The 18154-nt window shown below is 45.6% G+C and overlaps 2 protein-coding genes across 5 annotated transcripts; one reads left to right on the top strand and one right to left on the bottom strand.

The window, feature by feature from the left end:
- Positions 1–172: 172 nt before the first annotated feature.
- LOC122365597 lies at positions 173–3519 on the bottom strand. Its single transcript, XM_043336944.1, has 4 exons — positions 3403–3519; positions 3102–3218; positions 1576–1674; positions 173–273 (listed from the first exon to the last, which is right to left on the bottom strand). The coding sequence occupies exons 1-4, from the start codon at positions 3497–3499 to the stop codon at positions 173–175; spliced, it is 414 nt and encodes a 137-aa protein (XP_043192879.1). The 5' UTR covers positions 3500–3519.
- A 2898-nt stretch (positions 3520–6417) lies between these two features.
- LOC122365592 lies at positions 6418–18084 on the top strand. 4 transcript variants are annotated; one of them, XM_043336933.1, is made up of 4 exons: positions 6418–7061; positions 7578–7641; positions 15760–16560; positions 16982–18084. In XM_043336933.1, exons 2-4 carry the CDS (start codon positions 7630–7632, stop codon positions 17303–17305), a joined length of 1137 nt encoding a protein of 378 aa, XP_043192868.1. In that variant the 5' UTR covers positions 6418–7061; positions 7578–7629; the 3' UTR covers positions 17306–18084. The 4 variants fall into 4 exon arrangements, with proteins under 4 accessions (XP_043192868.1, XP_043192865.1, XP_043192867.1 ...); XM_043336930.1 differs by lacking the exons at positions 15760–16560; positions 16982–18084 and adding exons at positions 8021–8140; positions 9670–15132 and having other exon boundaries at positions 6631–7061; XM_043336932.1 differs by lacking the exons at positions 15760–16560; positions 16982–18084 and adding exons at positions 8021–8049; positions 9670–15132 and having other exon boundaries at positions 6632–7061.
- Positions 18085–18154: the final 70 nt, after the last annotated feature.

Below are 18154 nucleotides of genomic sequence, written 5' to 3'. Positions count from 1 at the left end.
CAGCTAGCTAGCTAGGAAGGCTAGACCCGTAAAAATTACTGCTAAACAGTAGATACGACAGGTGGGTCTAAGGAAAGCACGGCAGGGCTTACGAGAGGCATGGGCGAGCCCGTAATAAAGTAAACTCGACTGAGTTCGTAGGAAGAGCGGCTGAGCCCGAGAGCCGCTTAGTTTACCTGTCAGCGGGGCTGGCAGAATCCAGAGCAGCGCTGCGCAGGTAGCGCGAGTCTATACCGCCGTCAGCATCAGCCTCGTCCTCCGCCTCAGACCCATCTGTGAGCGAGAGAGAGCGAGGGAGAGAGAGAGAGAGAGAGAGAGAGAGAGGAGAGAGAGAGAGAGGAGAGAGAGAGAGAGAGAGAGAGAGAGAGAGAGAGAGAGAGAGAGAGAGAGAGAGAGAGAGAGAGAGAGAGAGAGAGAGAGAGAGAGAGATCCGTCAGCTGATATCGAAGCGACCAACTGTGCTGATGTCGGGAAACAGTGCAGATGGTGCGACACACGTCATGATTTGACTAAAACTCAATTTACGATTTGCACCGATATCAACATTTTGAATGGATGTTCAGGAAGCCCGAACAACTGCTTTTGTAAACAAGGCTTTTGACTTTTTCTTCTAAGATACAGGTATCGTGACGTGGGGAAGTCGTCAAATATGACGACAATATGAATTAATGAATAAGCGGCGAAAGCTTTCAGTTGTTATCTTCGTTTCTTATTTTCTATCATTGCGTTTGATTTTTTTCAAAGTTGGTAATCCGGATATATCGGATGCATGGTGAAAGTCAAATATTTATTGTTTCACAAAACACTCCTCGTTTTCAAAATAAGCACGGCAAAAATAATCTGAAATGAGTAGTGTAGATGCGGAAGCCAATAGGACTAGGAGAAAGCCTGGTGCGCAGCTTGACGATTAGGGACAATAATTGAATATCACCGTTACGCGTGACCAAAGTTATCGCGTGGCTATCTAATCTAATATAAAAGACAGATCATCCGCTTGTTGTAGAAGTTGAGTGGGAACAAGGAAAAATAAAAAAGCGTAAACTTAACCGTCCATAAGAAGCGTTGTTTCGTTAAAACGCATCAACACCGGCATAAAATTGATAGCGGATGACGTAAATGGTACATGGATCGACATATGCAAGGATGGTTACTGGCGCATTTATTCGCTGAAAAGCGGCGAGGAAGTGTGGAAACATTGCGACCTTGTATCGCAGCTGTGTAGGTGTACACAAGGCCAAATAATGTAATGCGTAATCCGTGACCTATGGATACGAGGGGTTTCCGAATCAAAGATGAATTCCAGTTGCCTTTTTCTTTATCTGCTCATACCAGGGGATGGCAGCAACTAGTGAGTATTCGCCCGCCAAGCCGACCGGATCCCGGGCCGCAGATACACGGGCCTGATCCGTCGGACTTCGCCTCATAGTCCAGAACATCCCCGACGAACCGGGCCCAATATATTGCCATTTCCCTCGTGAGAGTATCGGAAGCTCCACCACTTGGGACAATGATAGGGAGAGTGCAGATACGGCCACTCATCTTGCACTAGTGTATGACTCGTAGGACGACATTTACCTGTACACTCTCCCTCGCTGAATGTGGCATCCAAAGCGTCATCGTAGCCCGTGTTGTCCAGTCCATTTTCGGAGACGGCCTCTTCAAAGCTGAGCATGCCTGCTGACAAAATAAACATTTGACAGCCAAATAAGTGTAAATATATTAGCCTCCCAAATGACAAGCATTTAGTATTTCTTTCAATCACCGAACATTTTGATTTCAACACACTTCCAGGAGGCGGGGAATCGTGATTCGATTATTATCCAGCGAGATCAAACCGCCCAGGGCCAGAGGATGGTGTTTGAACAGGCGGGTTTTCGCAGATATGTAAAAACGCCGGCGCTCTGGCACACCTTCTGATGCATCTCCTCTGCATGTGAAAATTTCAGACCCGGGTCCCCAAGTCATGTTCCCAGGTCCCATCACGTGACCAACCTAAAAAGGCCCAATCATAGCGCATTGAACGCTGCTCAACGAGAGAAACACCATGTCGGTAAAATACACGTAATACAAACTCGGTGTTAAAGTTGTTGCGTAAAAATGCTTTCCATAAAGAAGTTAATTTAAAGAGCTTATGGCCTAATGGTGCTAAACCGTCAACTTAAAGTACTTTCGCATGACTATTGATGCTCCTTCGAACGTGACTTTCCCACCGCTCGTCGTTACGTGGCCCAGGAGCCGAGTTAGAAGGAAGGCGGGGGATGTTCGAATATTCCCCCTAGACCCGGCGAAGGCTGCGCCGGTTATATGGCCTTGGCTGCGCCTAGCACCGGCCCGGCGAAGGTTGCTTATTGCCCGCCAGCCGCCAATTGTGGTCCCCATCGTACAAATTTGCACTGCTCATGGTATTTTCAAGTTCCGCTCTGGTTGTAGCGCGACCCACGACCAGGGATGCGGAGCCGTGGAAATTTCAGACGGCTCCGGCTCCGAGTAAAATGGTCCGGCTCAAGCTCCAATGCTCTATACATCCCCTATGCAATTAAATAGGGGTGGAAGAAAAAATACGATGGGATTGGTGCAAGTTGCTTCTGTATTTGCATAACAAGGCTATTTTTATGTTTTGAATACTGCATGTTTTACTGCCTTGAACTGTCAAATCGAACTGGGTCAATAATTTTCTCCTCTTCAAAAAAAAGGAGCCGGAGTCGCCCCCTTTTTTGACGGTTCCGGCTCCGGCTCCGGGCTATATTGTTTCACGGCTCCGGCTCCGGGTAAAATATGCCGGCTCCGACGACTCCTGCTCCTGCTCCGGCTCCGTACCCCTGCCCACGACCCGCTGCCCTCCCAGAGAGTTGGGTATTACCATGGTCCATGACTGAGCGCAACTGTCAAACCGAAGGGAAATGCCATCTGGAACCGTCCGGCCGTCAACCGCGGGGGAGGGGGAAAGCGAGCAGCGAGCATTTAACGAGCTGAACACAATGAGACCATTTAACCTTGCAATATCAGATGCACGCTTCATCTGCCAGGGTCGATTAATTGCCATAATTGTGTCTCCCAGACCCCAACCACCTCGTCAACCCCTGGGAAGGGGTATTACTTACCGTAACTGGGCCGCCCAGGAGCCGCGGCAGAGGTGCGTGGCTCAGTCTCCTTCACAGGAGAGAGTGCTGGTCGTGTCGAGGGCAGCGAGTCATCCTCCAGCAGACAGCCTGACAAGCCTGGGGTCAAGAAACATGCGTTTTCAAGTGTATGATTGACCATATATTCCAAATGAAATGTAAGAGGCATAGGCAAATATTAGAAATATTGAAGTGATAAGCAACTGGATACAACTGGTATTGAAAGGAGTGGAAAAGTAAAGTACATAGAGATAGCAAAGCAAGAAAAACAAGCTGAACCAACCAGCAACTGAGTCTAGTTTGATTAGCCCTAGGGATGACTGGTCTGAAGATCTTGCAGAGAGCAGCCCAGAACATTCCTCTGGTTCAACATTGCCCATTGTCAAACATGGGTTAGGGTACACCTGAAATCAGATAGAAAAGGGAACATTAGAATGGCATGTGTCTAACTGCACTGGTAACAACAAACTGTCTAGAAATATGTTGTTTTGAAAGTATCTCCAGATATACTGAATAAAATGACTGGACACCCTTATAAACAATAGACATCCAAAACAAAGACGCGGAATAAGAAGGTGCCTGATACACATACCCACTGATTGGCACTCTGCAGTCAAAATCATCACTAACAATTTCATACAATATCTATTTGCATCTTCATACTGGGATCCCTCGGAATCTGGGATGATAGGAAGCAAGACAGTCGGGCAAACTGCAGGGAGGCAATCTAAAATAAGATTAATCTAATTTCAGATTATGACGTCACGAAAATGGGCGGAGCGATGACCATATAAGGAGTGATAATCAATATTTAGATTATATTTCCGACATGTCCACATTCAAACCCTTCATAACCATAGAAGAACTGCTCATAACCGCGATATTTTTGGCTGAGTGACAAGAGAAAACTCGATCCTACACATTGTGAACTGGCCAGAACATTTGAGATTGGACTTTGGGAGTTATGACTTGAAAAGTCAAGGTCACCGAGGAATGGGCAAGTGCATTCATCTGTTTTTACTCCTGTTTTATCGTACTCATTAAATGTTCAGAATATTTTTTCGGCATATCTGAGATAAGAAATATTCAATTATTCAATCCCACTATGAAAAGATGTGCCAAATACAACACATTTATTGCAATTTTGCTACGGCGATTTACGGCCGCGATCTAGCTATGTCCGTGGCATGGTGTATCCCCTCGGTAATAATTTTTTCCCGACGGTGTTTTTCGATGGAATAGTCCTTAAATGGTAGCAAAATAATGGTAACGTCTTATTCACCCAACAAAATTAAATTTGTTAGGTAGAAGTGTGGCGTTGCCGCGCTATCAGCGTACAAAACCGGTGAGTGTGTTTGATACGAAAGTGACGCAGCTTTACCCTCAGTCATTTCAACCTAGTTTTTTCGCGAAATATTGTAAGACATGACAATTTTTTGTTATTTTTGACAACTTTAGACATCATTCAACAAATCCTGAGTCTTTGGTGCCATTTCATCAAATACCTTTGTCTGAGTGAGTAGAAATGAGTTGCTCGGACACCTCTCTGAAAATGTAAACATTGGATTATGCTGTCATATTTCCAGATATAATCATGTATTTAGATTGTTAATATTTTTTCTTGAAATGTCAGTCTATGTGTGTGGTGTGGGGTGCAGTTTTTACTTATAGTTGCAATGCTTTGAAAGTTATACAGGGCGTTGCAGATAAATCCGACACTTGGAAAAAATGTGTTTATTCGAGTGCTATGCTCACGATGAAAAATTGGGCAGTATGTTACATCTCTATGATCAATTGCCTCCCCCAAAACTTAAATACAGGATCGCCAACGGACGCCCCCACGTCTTCCAGCAAGACTCCGCCCCGGCGCACAAGGCCAGGACGACGCAGGCGTGGCTGCTCAACAACGTCCCTCACCACTGGTCGCCGGACTTGTGGCCGCCCTCCTCACCTGACTGCAACCCCCTCGATTATTTCTTCTGGGGCGTGATCGAGGCCAAGACCAACAAGCACGCACACAATACCGTCGACTCTCTCAAGGCCGCCATCGTGGCAGAGTTCGCCGCCGTAGACAAGGACACGATCGCCAAGGCGTGCGAATCATTTCGCCCTCGGCTTGAGATGGTCGTCGCCGCCGACGGCGGTTACATCGAGTAGAAGTGCAGCATATGACTCGAACTGGTGCTGAATAAAATCCCTGGCCTGTGTGTGCAATATTCATGCTTTCATTGCCGATTTCGTATTTTGCCTCTCAAGTGTCGGATTTATCTGCAACACCCTGTATGGGTATTTTAACCTGAAACTCAACAGTACGTTTGAATTATTCAAATTTGCATGCCCGGGGCCAAGGCAGTGCCCAAGAGGGCTGCAATATATGGCATTGCTGGGGAATCAAACAAGGTACCTAGGTACCTACCCTTCCAATAATTGTTAAGGGCCATAGGTCCCAAGGGAGACCAAAGCTGAGTTACCTCTGTGATTACGGAGGTGCTGCTGGCAACGACCTGGGACGAAATCATTATTAGGCCAGGTGGTTGTACATTAAGTTGTTATTCCACATTCACGCAGGGTTGGCAAAGTTGCCGCTGATTGGTGTCTCCAGACACTGAGAAATTTTGTACTCAGTACTCATTACTGGAAAATAATGATTATTTTGTTCTCACTTTTCAGGAAATCTACAAGACATCACCAATGAAAACAGCAGTAATACCTAATATAAAGAACAAAGAAAAGAAGCCTTAGCACCGATATGAAGAGTAATAGGATTTACCGTTCCTTGATATTTCATTTTTTGAGCGGTATGATGCTGAAGTGTGAATGCATTGTAATGAGTGGTGACTGGTGACTCTGACTTGTGAAATGTTAATTGAAATCAAATACAAATATATTCATAACTGGAAGCTACGTTGCATGAATAAAGAGGTTTTAAATGGTCATAAAAGTAATCACTCAGTATGGCGTAGGTACCAGCCAAATAATCCATGAATTATAATTGGTAGGTAGGAACCTCAATCTGAATCACAAATGAGCAATGGCAGACGATATCTAAGTTAGATAAAATCACCAGTAGTACCAGCCACTGAATTAGTAGGTTAAAACAAGAATAAGCATTAGCAACCATCAAAACTTACCAAAAGTAAAAACTTGCAATCACTAGCATTAGACGGAGCCTACCACACACTATAAAATTACCATTACCACGCGTCCACAAAACTTTCGAGACAAATACCTAAGATCTGCGTCGTAAATGCCTTGGTGAGATTTCGCCTAGTTGGCAAAATTGACGTTCTTGGGGTCGGAGCCTAAAACCGAGCAATTTTGAGAGTTCATCTTATTCAACAAATTATGAATGTTTAGACAGTAACATGTAACAAAATTGTCAAAAATCAAATCTTCAAAGCCCTAACTAATCATCTTTGGCATTTTATACCCTTTGAAAAAGAAATTGTAGCAAAATTTTCGGTTTTAAAATATCTATTTTTTCACGGTCACAACTTATTCAAACTCCAAAAAAATTTTGAAAACGAAATTAGTTTTTTTTATTTTTTTTACTGAAATTCAAAGCAAATTCTTTGTAGATTTAGCACACGGCGTTTTGATGTCATTGTATGCATGGTTGATGAGAAAACGTATACTGAGATGGGATCTTCAAATATTTTTGCGCCTCTCCAAATGAAGTCCTTAATTTAGCAGCCGCATCTAGCTTGTATCAGGGCATGAGCCCGCGACCGCCAGGGAAAGAGCGAGGCGAGTACAAGTAAAGGGAGAGGACAGAGGGTGGGGAGCCTGAGGCTCGGCCCGAGGCCAAAGCCCGAGGATATGGAAGCATGGAAGCGACGCAAACAAGCCGGCGCCGGGGGAGGGACACCCCCGCCAGCGAGGGTTCTTTGTCTTGCTGCCGGCGTCGCTCGACGATCATTGCTGAGTGATTTGTTCATTGTTGTAAGTACCTAACTTACCTTGCAGTATGTAGGATATAGGTACCTACGATTTATGAAATCGAAAAGTTGCAATCTCATCCAGTTCGGGTTGGTGTGCAATGTGCTTACATGTAAACCTCGCGACCTGAGAAGGCTAGGATTTGCATGATTTTTAATTCTGACATGTCTTTGTGTTTGTTGTCTGTAATGGTGAACACAGAACGGACATCGGCATCATGATCCATGGGCATCGTTTTCTATAGGCTTGGTAGGGCGCCAGTGCTACCAATAACAATAATTTCAGAATTTTAACATTGACATTAATCTTATGACAGTGCATGGCAATTGGCAAGAATGGCTTTGCTAGACGCTATCCTAAAATTAATAATTAATCTTGCGTACAAATTTGAAAAGTGATGTGATGCCCATGCCATGCTATCTAGTATCTTTGTGTTACTTTATGCCAGACTTACCAAACCAAAACATTCAGGACCACAACCAGTGCTCTTACGCCCTCCCACCCACCCTGTGTTTATAGGGCTACAGATGCAGGGCAAGGTGGCAGCCCAACAACCTCAGCATCAGCAGTAATGAGTCAAAACGTAAGTTTGTTTCCATGATTCTGATAAGCATTATTGACTTTTATGAATGCTATTAGACATTTCCATAGCAAAATGAAATACAAATATGTGGGTCTCAAATTTTTTTCCTCTTTGGATGTCCGGAATTGTATGTTCTCAATTTCTTGGTGTTTTTGTTTATCCAGATAGACTACTGGATCAAGTGTCATTGTTTGTGTTGTGAAAATCAGTAGGTACCTACCTTTTGGTGCTGCTTTTGTAGACGATAATGAAATAGGTACCACTGGGCACCACTCGGTATGAAATTGAGGTGCACTTAATGCTTTTATCAGTTTTATGTGAAATTTGAAAGTTGTTTAGTCTCACATAAATAAGATTTTACTTCACTTTTCCCTTGCAGAGAATCCCATGTGAAATCATCATTGAGTTGTAAGTGATTGCATGTGATGGTAATGATGCCATGATAATTGGGCTTTTTATGATGGTTGGTGGCAGGTTGACATTTGACAGCTGGTGTCAGGTTTGTGTTTCTACTTTATAGCTGGGCTGCAAACATTTATTTGATGCATGTGCTTACTCACTCCTTAAAGTGACCATCCCACCTTAACATAAGATTTGAGTTGAGACAGTGTTTCAAAATTTGTTGATTTGGGTGGGAAGCAACATCCAAATGAAAATTATTTTGCACTCTCACCTACAGTTTTTAAGAACAATTTTGCACTCTCAATTAAACAGAAAAAAGTATTTGCGTGGATGGTCGCTGTTTATCCTGCATTAACACATTTGTATAGAAATGAATGTTATCAATATTAATTATTTGTTCATTCTTTTTGGGCCTATCTGACCAGCGGTTTTCCACCCTCATCCCCGTTTTTTTTAGAGGAATTTCTAACTTCCTATCCCTTTAAATATTTTGATATGAAAACTAGCTTTAACCCTCGCCCGCACATGCCATTTTCCCATCCTAGAACGCACATGGGGGGGTGTGGTTGCCACCCCCCCCCCCCGCGCCATTTCGTTCCTGTTGGAGATAGAGCTTCACGGTAAAGATCAAAAAGATTCTTTGGGAAGAGACGAATCCAATGATACCCAGTTTTACCTTCTCAGGTCAGTCATTGACCTTCCAGGTCAGGTCAAACTAAAAAATGTTGCTGTTTTGGGTCACCGTTGGATATCAAGTGCGCTGCTTATCAAATACCGATGACGATGCTGTTTTCTGGTGCCAGGCCAGCTAGAACCTCTTTGTCACACTATCCGACCAGGTTTTTGCTGCTGAGGTCATTTCAGGTCAAGTTAGGTCAAGGTCAATTATATGTGTTGTATGTCTGTGTGTGTCTGTGTGTATACTGATGTGTGCACCGATTGTTTAGGTGTCCATATTACATGAGATCATGAAATGAGAAGCTTTTACCAAAAATACAGTCAAAGAAACTTAACAAAAGTAAATTCAGCTTGCCTAAAACGCAATATTCTTAGATGACCTAGGTTGACCTTGACCCTGACCTTGACATCTGACATCGTCGAACAACATGTTTCATGATAGGTGGGAGGTAAGACTGGCAAAAAAGGCCGAAATCAAGGTGTCAAAAGCTCACAAGACCCATAGCCAACGCAAGATATTGGGTATTTGTCATTTGGGTCATGACATGACCTGAAGAACAAGGTCATATCTCCGAAACCAAAAACCACAGAAACTTGAAATTTTCAGTGGACATCAAGAAAGGATAGGGGAGCAGCTACAGGCTTCTAGCTCTAAAAATGTTGAGTGCAGAGCAGAAAAACTACCTGGGGGGGGGGGGGGTGGCAACCCCCCATGTGCGGGCGAGGGTTAAGGGGCATTGTTGTGGTTCTCTGCTTATTCGACGCTGAGCAGAGGTTGTTGAGTAGACACCACCCCTGCAGTGCCCTGCCCCCCCCCCCCCCCCCACCACCAAACCTTTACGCAGTTGGTTGACCCCCCCCCCCCATTAGGTGTATATAAAACATTAGTGGATAAGGGGTAAGTGTTAACTTTCTTTTGCAGTAAAACAAAGTACTTTTTCTTTTCAGGTGCATGACGATGAACGTCCGAGACCTGTCGTCAAGAGTAAGGCTAGTAGGAAGTCTTCTGAACGAATACGGTTCGCTACACGCTCACATGTTAAAGGAACAGTAACATGTCATTTATGCCCTAAGTCAATTTCAACAAAGAATTTCCCACGTCATGTGAAATCGAAACATAGAGAAGCTTACTTAGATGCTATGAGAAAAAATCCCCGTGGTGTTACTGGCTATCTCATAGAGAAGGCTATTGTAAAATCTCGTTCTACAAGGGAAAACGATGACAATGAGCCAGTCACTGTCATTATCACTGACAACGAGCCTGACATTACTGCCAATGCCGAAACACCGTTGGGACAGGGATCCCCTAGTGTACTGATACATACTATCGCAAGTGAGAGAAACGATGTCATGACAACTGAGAGAGACTCCGTTCAATCATCATACCACGAGCACCCATCTCCGGATCGAATTAATCAAGTCTGTGATAATTATCCCGGCCGCACGAGCCCCCCCGTAACTGTGACAGATACCACACAAGAACGGGACACAGCGCAGAGCACGTCGACACCGACCGTACGGCTGCAGCAGGCTGAGTGTATAAGTGAAGGTGGTGCTCAGCAGCCAGGTGTCATGGGTGACGATTTGGTTGAATCCCAGATGTTACGAGACATACTGTGTGAAATTCGTATGCTATCTAGGAAAATCGATAGTCACGACTCTGAATTTGTTTCGCGCGCCTCTCTCAGGAAAGAGATGACTGAGCTTGAGAAAAAAATTTCTCCAGGAGCAGCAAAGGCACGAAGTGCTGACACTGCCAAACAGTTTCCATGGCTTCTCACTCGGGGTACAGGCTCAGAGGAATTAGGATTTTGTTCAACGTGCATTGCTAATAAGGCAACTGTTTCGGCCATGCGAGGCCAGCATAAAGCACTGCGTTGGACAACGGAAGGCGTTTCGCTAAAAAAGAATAGACTTGAAATTATCGCTAGGCATGCAGCCACTGCTGTTCATAAGGCATGCATGCAGGTGCCTGAAGAGCGTGACAGAATACAAAGCCTGTTTGGTTTACAGTGCGAGAAGCATAAACGGCTAGATGATAATCTGACAAGGGACATGCTGATGGCTGCATATCATAACCTGCTATTGGGGCATTCTTATGCTGCATTTGAGTCACTTATGAATAGATTGTTCTCAAATATGATGTCTACAAAAGAAACATTCTCACACATTGATTGGAACACAAGTCGTAAGGCTGCTGCCTCTGCAATAGACGTTATATATGAAGTGCTTCGAAAGTCACATTGCAGTTTTTTAAAATCTGTAAATCCGACAACAGGACGTCTAAGACACTTCCACATTAGTGCTGACAAAGTCACGGCTGAAAGAACGTCAAGACAGGTAGTTAATATAAGGTTTATTGACGTGGATGGTGCTCCCAAGGTAACAAACTTGTCAGTCGATGTTATCAGAAATAGGGCTTCGGAGGCTGACGCAGCGGAAGGTGTCACGCACGAGTCGGACGCTGTTGGCTGTCTAGAACACATATGTGATGTCCTGACAAAATCAGTCCTAGATCTTTCGCCTCGGAGTGTCGGTACAATGTGCTTCTCCATGAGCTCTGATAAAGAAGCTGTTTATGCAGGACAACAGTCCGGTGTAGCGGTAAGATGGCGTGAAAGATTCAATAACAACGCATTTCTGCATTTGCTTGACAGAGCCCATAAGGTAGAATTATGGACTGACAGTGTTTTTAGAAAAGACGAATTTCAGTGGGCAAGAGTCTTCATCAGATCAAATGTTGATAAAGTGGTAGGGGCAATTAATCGGTCATCAAAACTTATGCGATTGGCTCGAAGGATCGATCCCACATTTACTGTTCTCTATAGAAATGTTGACACGAGATTTATTGAGTACACTGTACTAGCGATTAATTCAATTATCAAACAGTATGGGAATGTAGTTATGACGATAGAGAATGATGGGCGCCGTGATAACGATCCAGATAAACTTCAAGCCCTAGATGTCTTGTGCGATATCGATTTCATTCCTACCGCCCTGGTGCTGTTATATGTCTTAGATATTGTCAAGAAAGTCAGTAAAGCTGCACAGAAAGCTACTTATTCTTTGTGGGATGATCGTAAAGCGATAGATGCGTGTCGTCTTGCTCTCCAAGAAGCTTGCGACGGCAAATCCAATCCTCTGATACGGAAACACGGTAAAGAGTTCCGTAAAGGACGGTTCAACGGATTCGACTTCGAAAACGTGAGCTTATTAGTCACTTCTCATAAACGGAGTACTAGAATCGGTAGCAGTTACCATTCAACACTCAAAGACGCCCTCAAACGAGCTATGGAAAGGCAGGCTCAGCTAGCCCAAGCTCTTCTTGATGAACTTGACGCCTTTTTGGACGTTACAGAGGTTGAAGATAAAATGATGAAAATTTTCGATATTCCCACATTTCCTTTGCACGACAAGTTGGCTTTGAAACAATTCAGGAATAAGGAGCTTCGCGAAGTAGTCAAGTTCTTCTGTACTCACAGTAACATACGTTTTCCAGGGAAACATAGTTCCATGTGCCGGCACGAAAAAGAATGCAGGTGCGTTGAAGACCAGTATATCGTTTTTAAGAACCGCGTATCTGGTCAAATTCAGTTACGTGCTGAATGGTATGCAGACGACAATGGTGTAAAGATATTGTCGGTCGGATTCATTCTACATGATTTTCTAAGGCCCTCGAGTCAGCTGCACGTCAGTATTCCAGATGTTATTGAATTGATGGAAATAGCAGTGTTGCTATGTCGATCACAGTCTGATACGGAAAGAACAGGTAAATTAGTCAAGGATCTTTCGGAAAACAGATTCGGTGGCAAGTTTAATGAACTGAAACCGCTGGAGAAGGACAGGTGTGCTAAAGAAGTTTACATCCGTGAGCTAGGACTTGAATTACATGATCTACCAATTGATGCCATTAAAGAGGAGTGGTCAAAGTTTCATTATGGTGTACTTAAAAAACGAGGCAAGAAAACCCCTGCTTACCTTCGTAAGCATCAACCATCGAAAGTGAAATTTATGACATCTTACCATTTGGACCAACAGCCCAGAGAAGCAGGTACCACGTCAGATGATGTTACGCAAGAGGATCGTAGCGTGGGCTCCCCCGTGCTGACATCAGATAACAATGAAGGTCTTGCGGGTGATAGTACAGTGAACACAGATTCGAATCTCCGTACAGATGTTGTCCACGCTTCTAGTGATGTACACGCTCATAGTTCTTCAGGTGAAGATCATATGTCGCAGAGCATTGGTGAAACTGCCTCTGAACATGCTGATGTTGCGTCAGATGATAATGCTATGGAAGTTGATGATTTTGTTCAGGCTCGAGCGCAAACTGACAAAGAGGTGTCATTTGAACAAAGTGAACCACAGCAACTACGATCTCAACGACAGGTAGATGTTAATGACTCAGATAACGACCCAGATGATTTAGATTCGCCAATTGCATCTGGGCATTCAGTGGAACTAGCAGCAGTGACAAAGTGGAAGCAGAGTTCGATCCTCACGTTTATAAAAAGCAAGCAGAACGTTTCTAAACCCCCGAAAGAGCCTGAAGCTGCCAAATCACCACTGATTGATTTAAGGCATGAGAAGGAGCACAACGAAATAGAGCTTCGTGATAAGCGCAATGAAAGTGGACGTAGTGTTGGATCACCGACTTCCCAGGCCCGGCCATCGGAAATGTTTGCTGTTGAAGACGACACACGTTTTTCCGAGATGAGTACTACTAATATGTCTCCAGGTGGCGATGACAATGATAATGCTGAACAGTATTCCTTTTCGGATGCCGTTCTTTTTCATGCGCAACAAACTCCCAGGGGAATGATCAACCGCCGTAACGACTGCTATCTTATAACTGTTCTCCAAATTCTTCCTTTGTTGAGGATAAAAAGAGGTGGCTCGGGCCATGATCATTATGCAAATTTATTGATAAACAATTTGCGTGATTGCTATAATTCCGAAATATGTTCCGATCCAGGAACCATCAAGGGTATCCTTGCAAAAAAGTTTGAGATATTCCATAATGACGAACAACAGGACTCGTCGGAGGCGCTAGAATGCATTTTTAAGGTATTCCTAGAAGGCGGAATGAATATCGACAGCGCTAGAATAGATACAACAACAACATTGAAGTGCAGACATTGCTCATACTCATCAGACAAACATGTAAATCAGCATCAGTTACATCTTTGGTGCAATAAAAGAAGTACCGTGTATGAATGTTTGAGTGATTACTGCTCAGCAACAATTTTAGACGACTTCAGTTGTGGCAACGATGAATGTTCTGGGCGTGGAGGGGCACACACGACATCCATCTCTTGTGAGCCTGAAGTCATGGTACTGAATATGCAACGTCCGGATTATGACAGGCGTCAAAAAATTGCACTTGATTGTCCTCTAGAGGGACTTCGTATACCAGGCGGAAATAAAGCTTATCATTTGGTAGGTGCCATATTACATTGGGGAACGAGGGAGCATGGACATTACCAATGCCTGATAAGAAGAGGCGAGTTTTTTTTCAAATGTGATGACGAAAAAGTGAGCAATGTTAATCAAGAAACAGTTAAGGAACTACTTTCTTATAACGCATGCATCCTAATCTATCGTATGATGCAGTCTTGGCGCTGACAGGAAGTGCAAACATACCTCCTAGCAGTGACATATTACCGGTATTTGTCATTCGGAATCCGAGTCAGCAGAAATGGCCGTTACTGTCAAGTAACTACATCCGGATCGGACGTTAGTACTTACGACTGCATTTTTCTACAATACCCATGACGTATTATCGTCTGGCGGGTGTAGAATACATCGGGATCAGACGTGAATAATAATGACAGCTTCAGTGTCTACAATACCCATGACGTATAATCGTCTGGCGGGCGTAGACTACGTCTGGATCAGACGTGAATAATCATGACAGCTTCAGTGTCTACAATACCCATGACGTATAATCGTCTGGCGGGCGTAGACTACGTCTGGATCAGACGTGAATAATCATGACAGCTTCAGTGTCTACAATACCCATGACGTATAATCGTCTGGCGGGCGTAGAATACATCGGGATCGGACGTGAATAATCATAACAGCTTCAGTATCCAGTTCCACAATACCCATGACGTATAATCGTCTTGCGGGCGTAGACTACGTCTGGATCAGACGTGAATAATCATGACAGTTTCAGTATCTACAATACCCATGACGTATTATCGTCTTGCGGGCGTAGAATACATCCGAATAAGATGTGCATTGTCATACTCGTGTGTGTGTCTTGTTTGTGTGTGTGTTGTGTACATGCTGGTGTTGTATGCTGGAAAGGGCGGTGGCAGATTGGAGGAGGGCATGTGAGTGATGCATGCAGGTGCGTTACTGTACTTCACTTGTTAGGGTCATGATGCTGTGTCACTTTCAGCATGTCTGCCTGTTCGTGTGAATGTGTGTGGCGTAATGTGTTACCCTTGTTCACTGCATTGGTCATTGTTCATTCGTATTGTCCGTCTTTTGGACGGGCTCTAGACGTAGCTTTTGCGTTAATTTTTTTTTTTTAGTAACGGTGCAGCAAATGGGCATCAATAATTTCTCTACGGAATAAGAATAAGCTGCGTCTAGTGCGGGCAGCGTGGTACATGAATGTATCTCTTGGAGCAACCTCCACAGATATACCGCTTTCATCGCCCTTGATAGGTACATTCATGTATCATTCCATCCGGCTCCTCGCGCCGCTGCCTGGGGTGGCTGATTTTGCCCGCCACGCTGAGAGATGGAAACATGTGAGAAAACGTTTTTGATGTGCCTCAATCCGCCGACATCTCCCCTTCAACGGCTAAAAAATAACAAATGCGATAAGTATGATCTATGACTGACTCTACTGCACTTGGCGAAGAATACTGAGTAAAACCTTAACCATGTGCTATGGTATGATTATCGATTCCCTCATCCCAATGTAGCATGAACCTTAACACCAGACCCGATATTCCTCGACGTGTTTCTAACTGATTATTTTCCAGAGGTTTCAACCTTTGTGTCTTGTTTTGACGTTTCCAGGACGGGGGGCGGCCTCGGGATCGGTCGCTGGTTCTGCGTACCGGCAGAGAGCCCTACCGGAGCCGGCGCGGAGGCCACCGGCCAACACGGCAGCCGGCGCTGTGCGCGGAGGTGCGGGTGGCCGTGTTTGGTAACTCACACGCCATCCGCGCCTTCGTGCACCCGATCGCCGAGGACGCTTCCCGGCACATCGGGCGGCACCGTCTCGACGTCAAGTGGGTGCGGCCGGACGGCGGCACGATCGGCGGCCTCGGTGGCGGCTCCAGCGAGGACTGGCGTCGTCTGGACGCCGCCACCCATGCTCTGGACGGGGTCTGGCCCTCCTTCGCAGTCATCTGCGTTGGCGGGCCGGCCCTCGTCCCGAGGCGGGGTGACCGCGTCCAGGGAGCACCAGTGCCTCTGCTCGAGGACGCCGCCGGGGCCGCCGCTCGCGTCGTCTCCGGCATGGAGCACTGGCTCAGCACCCTGGAGCTGGTGATCCCAGGCACCCGCGCCGTCATCCTAAGCGTCCTGCCGGAGAGGGACCTGTCGGCGGAGGCCCTGGACATGTTCCGGGGCCTCAGCCTGACCCTCTGGCAGGTCGCCAGGCAGCGCGGGGCAGCCTTCCTGGACGTCGAGGCGGTCCTGCGCCGGGATGTCGCCGGCATGGCTCCAAGCTCCGCCACCGCCACCCCGGACCCGGCCGTGCTCCAGGGTGTCACGCCCGGCCACGCCTCCTCCCGCCCCGCCACCGACGACACGGCCCCGGGGCGCGGCACCAGCCGAGCGGCCCTCCAAGCCGCCATAGGCCACCTACAGCTGGTGAGTGTCGAAGAAGTGATGAAGTCTCAGTCATTTATGCATTGTGAATTAAAAAAGAAAGGAATATAATGTACCGAATATGTGCAGTGCAATGTCACACAAATTTGAAAAAAAAACCGGAATAGATGAAATGTATGAAATGTATGCATGAAATGTATTTATGTATGTATGAAATGTAATTTATGTAAATGTATGTATGCCATGAAATGTATGTGCTTGTCGTACTTATCAGTAAGCTTGCTGACAATGTTCAATATTTTCCACTTACCATAACATATTTAAGTTTTGATTTAGCACTGTTTATGTGGGCGGTGGGCCGCAAATTAACGTAGTGGGATATTGCTTTTGACTTTTCCATGAGTGCATAAAGTTTCTGTATTCTGCAAGTTAAAAACCAACCCTGTTCTGTCATCTACACCAGGAGGCTGAGGAGGGCCTGCTACCCAACCGGCTACTCACGGCCTCGCGGGCCGTGGCGTCCGTCGCCACCGAGGTCCTGGAGGAGGCGGAGAGGGCGGCGAGGGAGGTGGCAGCGTGCCGAGCTGCCCTCGCCGAGGCCCAGCGCGCGCCGGTCCCGGACGTCGCCTGGGCCACGGGGTGGGTTCCCGGACGCCCGCCGCCGCCGGACGCCAACGCCGCTCCACCGGTCTCGGCGTTGTATGATGATGACGGCGTCCACCTGACGCCGTCAGCATACAGCGCCATCAGGCGCGAGCTGGTGAGGCTGTGCCTCACCAGCGAGTAGGCCAGCGCAGTGCTGGCCTGTAGCCACGTGTCAAGTGTTTAGCTTTATGTTTATTTAATCTTTCTCTAGCTTTATGTAGTCCAGATATGGTCCATTCTGCTGATATCAGGGATTAGAGATGTCAATCAGATACCAATTTTTTGGTATAACGATACCAACCGATACCGACTTGGTATTTGGTATTTCAATCCAAATGTGTTTGGTATTTTTGTTTGTATCATGGATCCTCGCTAATGTGAAAGGGGCTGTGAATTTGGTTAAAAGGTTGTATTTCCATCATATTTCCTAGTTGGTTCGGTCTCAGTATTTTCCTACGGTTTTGGTTGGTATTTGGTTTGGTATCGGTATTCAGATTTTCTGTAACTGACATCACTATCAGGGATACCTTCTAGAACAGATGGTCTTCATGCTAGTCCTTGGTTCCTTATGACAAGTACAAATCATATGAGGCGAAGGCTGTGATGAGTAGTTGATGTTCGTCATATTTTCTCCAGGAGCGTAGGTAAACATATTTCTGCTCAGGCGTATTAATTTGGGATCTAAGTAGTTTCTCCTGCGTTTTCTTTTTTATAATCATAACGTGATCTTCTAATGTCGTGTTATGGGCGCCGATGACCACTGCAGTCCGGACGCCCAAAAACCTCAAACCATCGCCGTCATCATCATCATCATCATCATCATGGCTTCTTATTCTCAGTGGCATTTATGATGGGACCTTTCGTTCAGCTGATGGCTGACCGCCCGGTGACGACCGTTTGTGTAGTGTTGTGCGACTTTGTGAGCCGGCGGTGGCTGTTTTTTATGGTGTAAAGGTTGAAACAGACTCTCCGCAGTCAGGAAATCGCATGC

Source organism: Amphibalanus amphitrite, unplaced genomic scaffold, assembly GCF_019059575.1.
Source record: "Amphibalanus amphitrite isolate SeventyFive unplaced genomic scaffold, NRLGWU_Aamphi_draft 000750F_arrow, whole genome shotgun sequence".
In the NCBI taxonomy this organism is placed as follows: Eukaryota; Metazoa; Arthropoda; class Thecostraca; order Balanomorpha; family Balanidae; genus Amphibalanus; species Amphibalanus amphitrite.
Note: the sequence above shows the minus strand (reverse complement) of the source record. Positions and strands in the feature narration are given on the sequence as shown.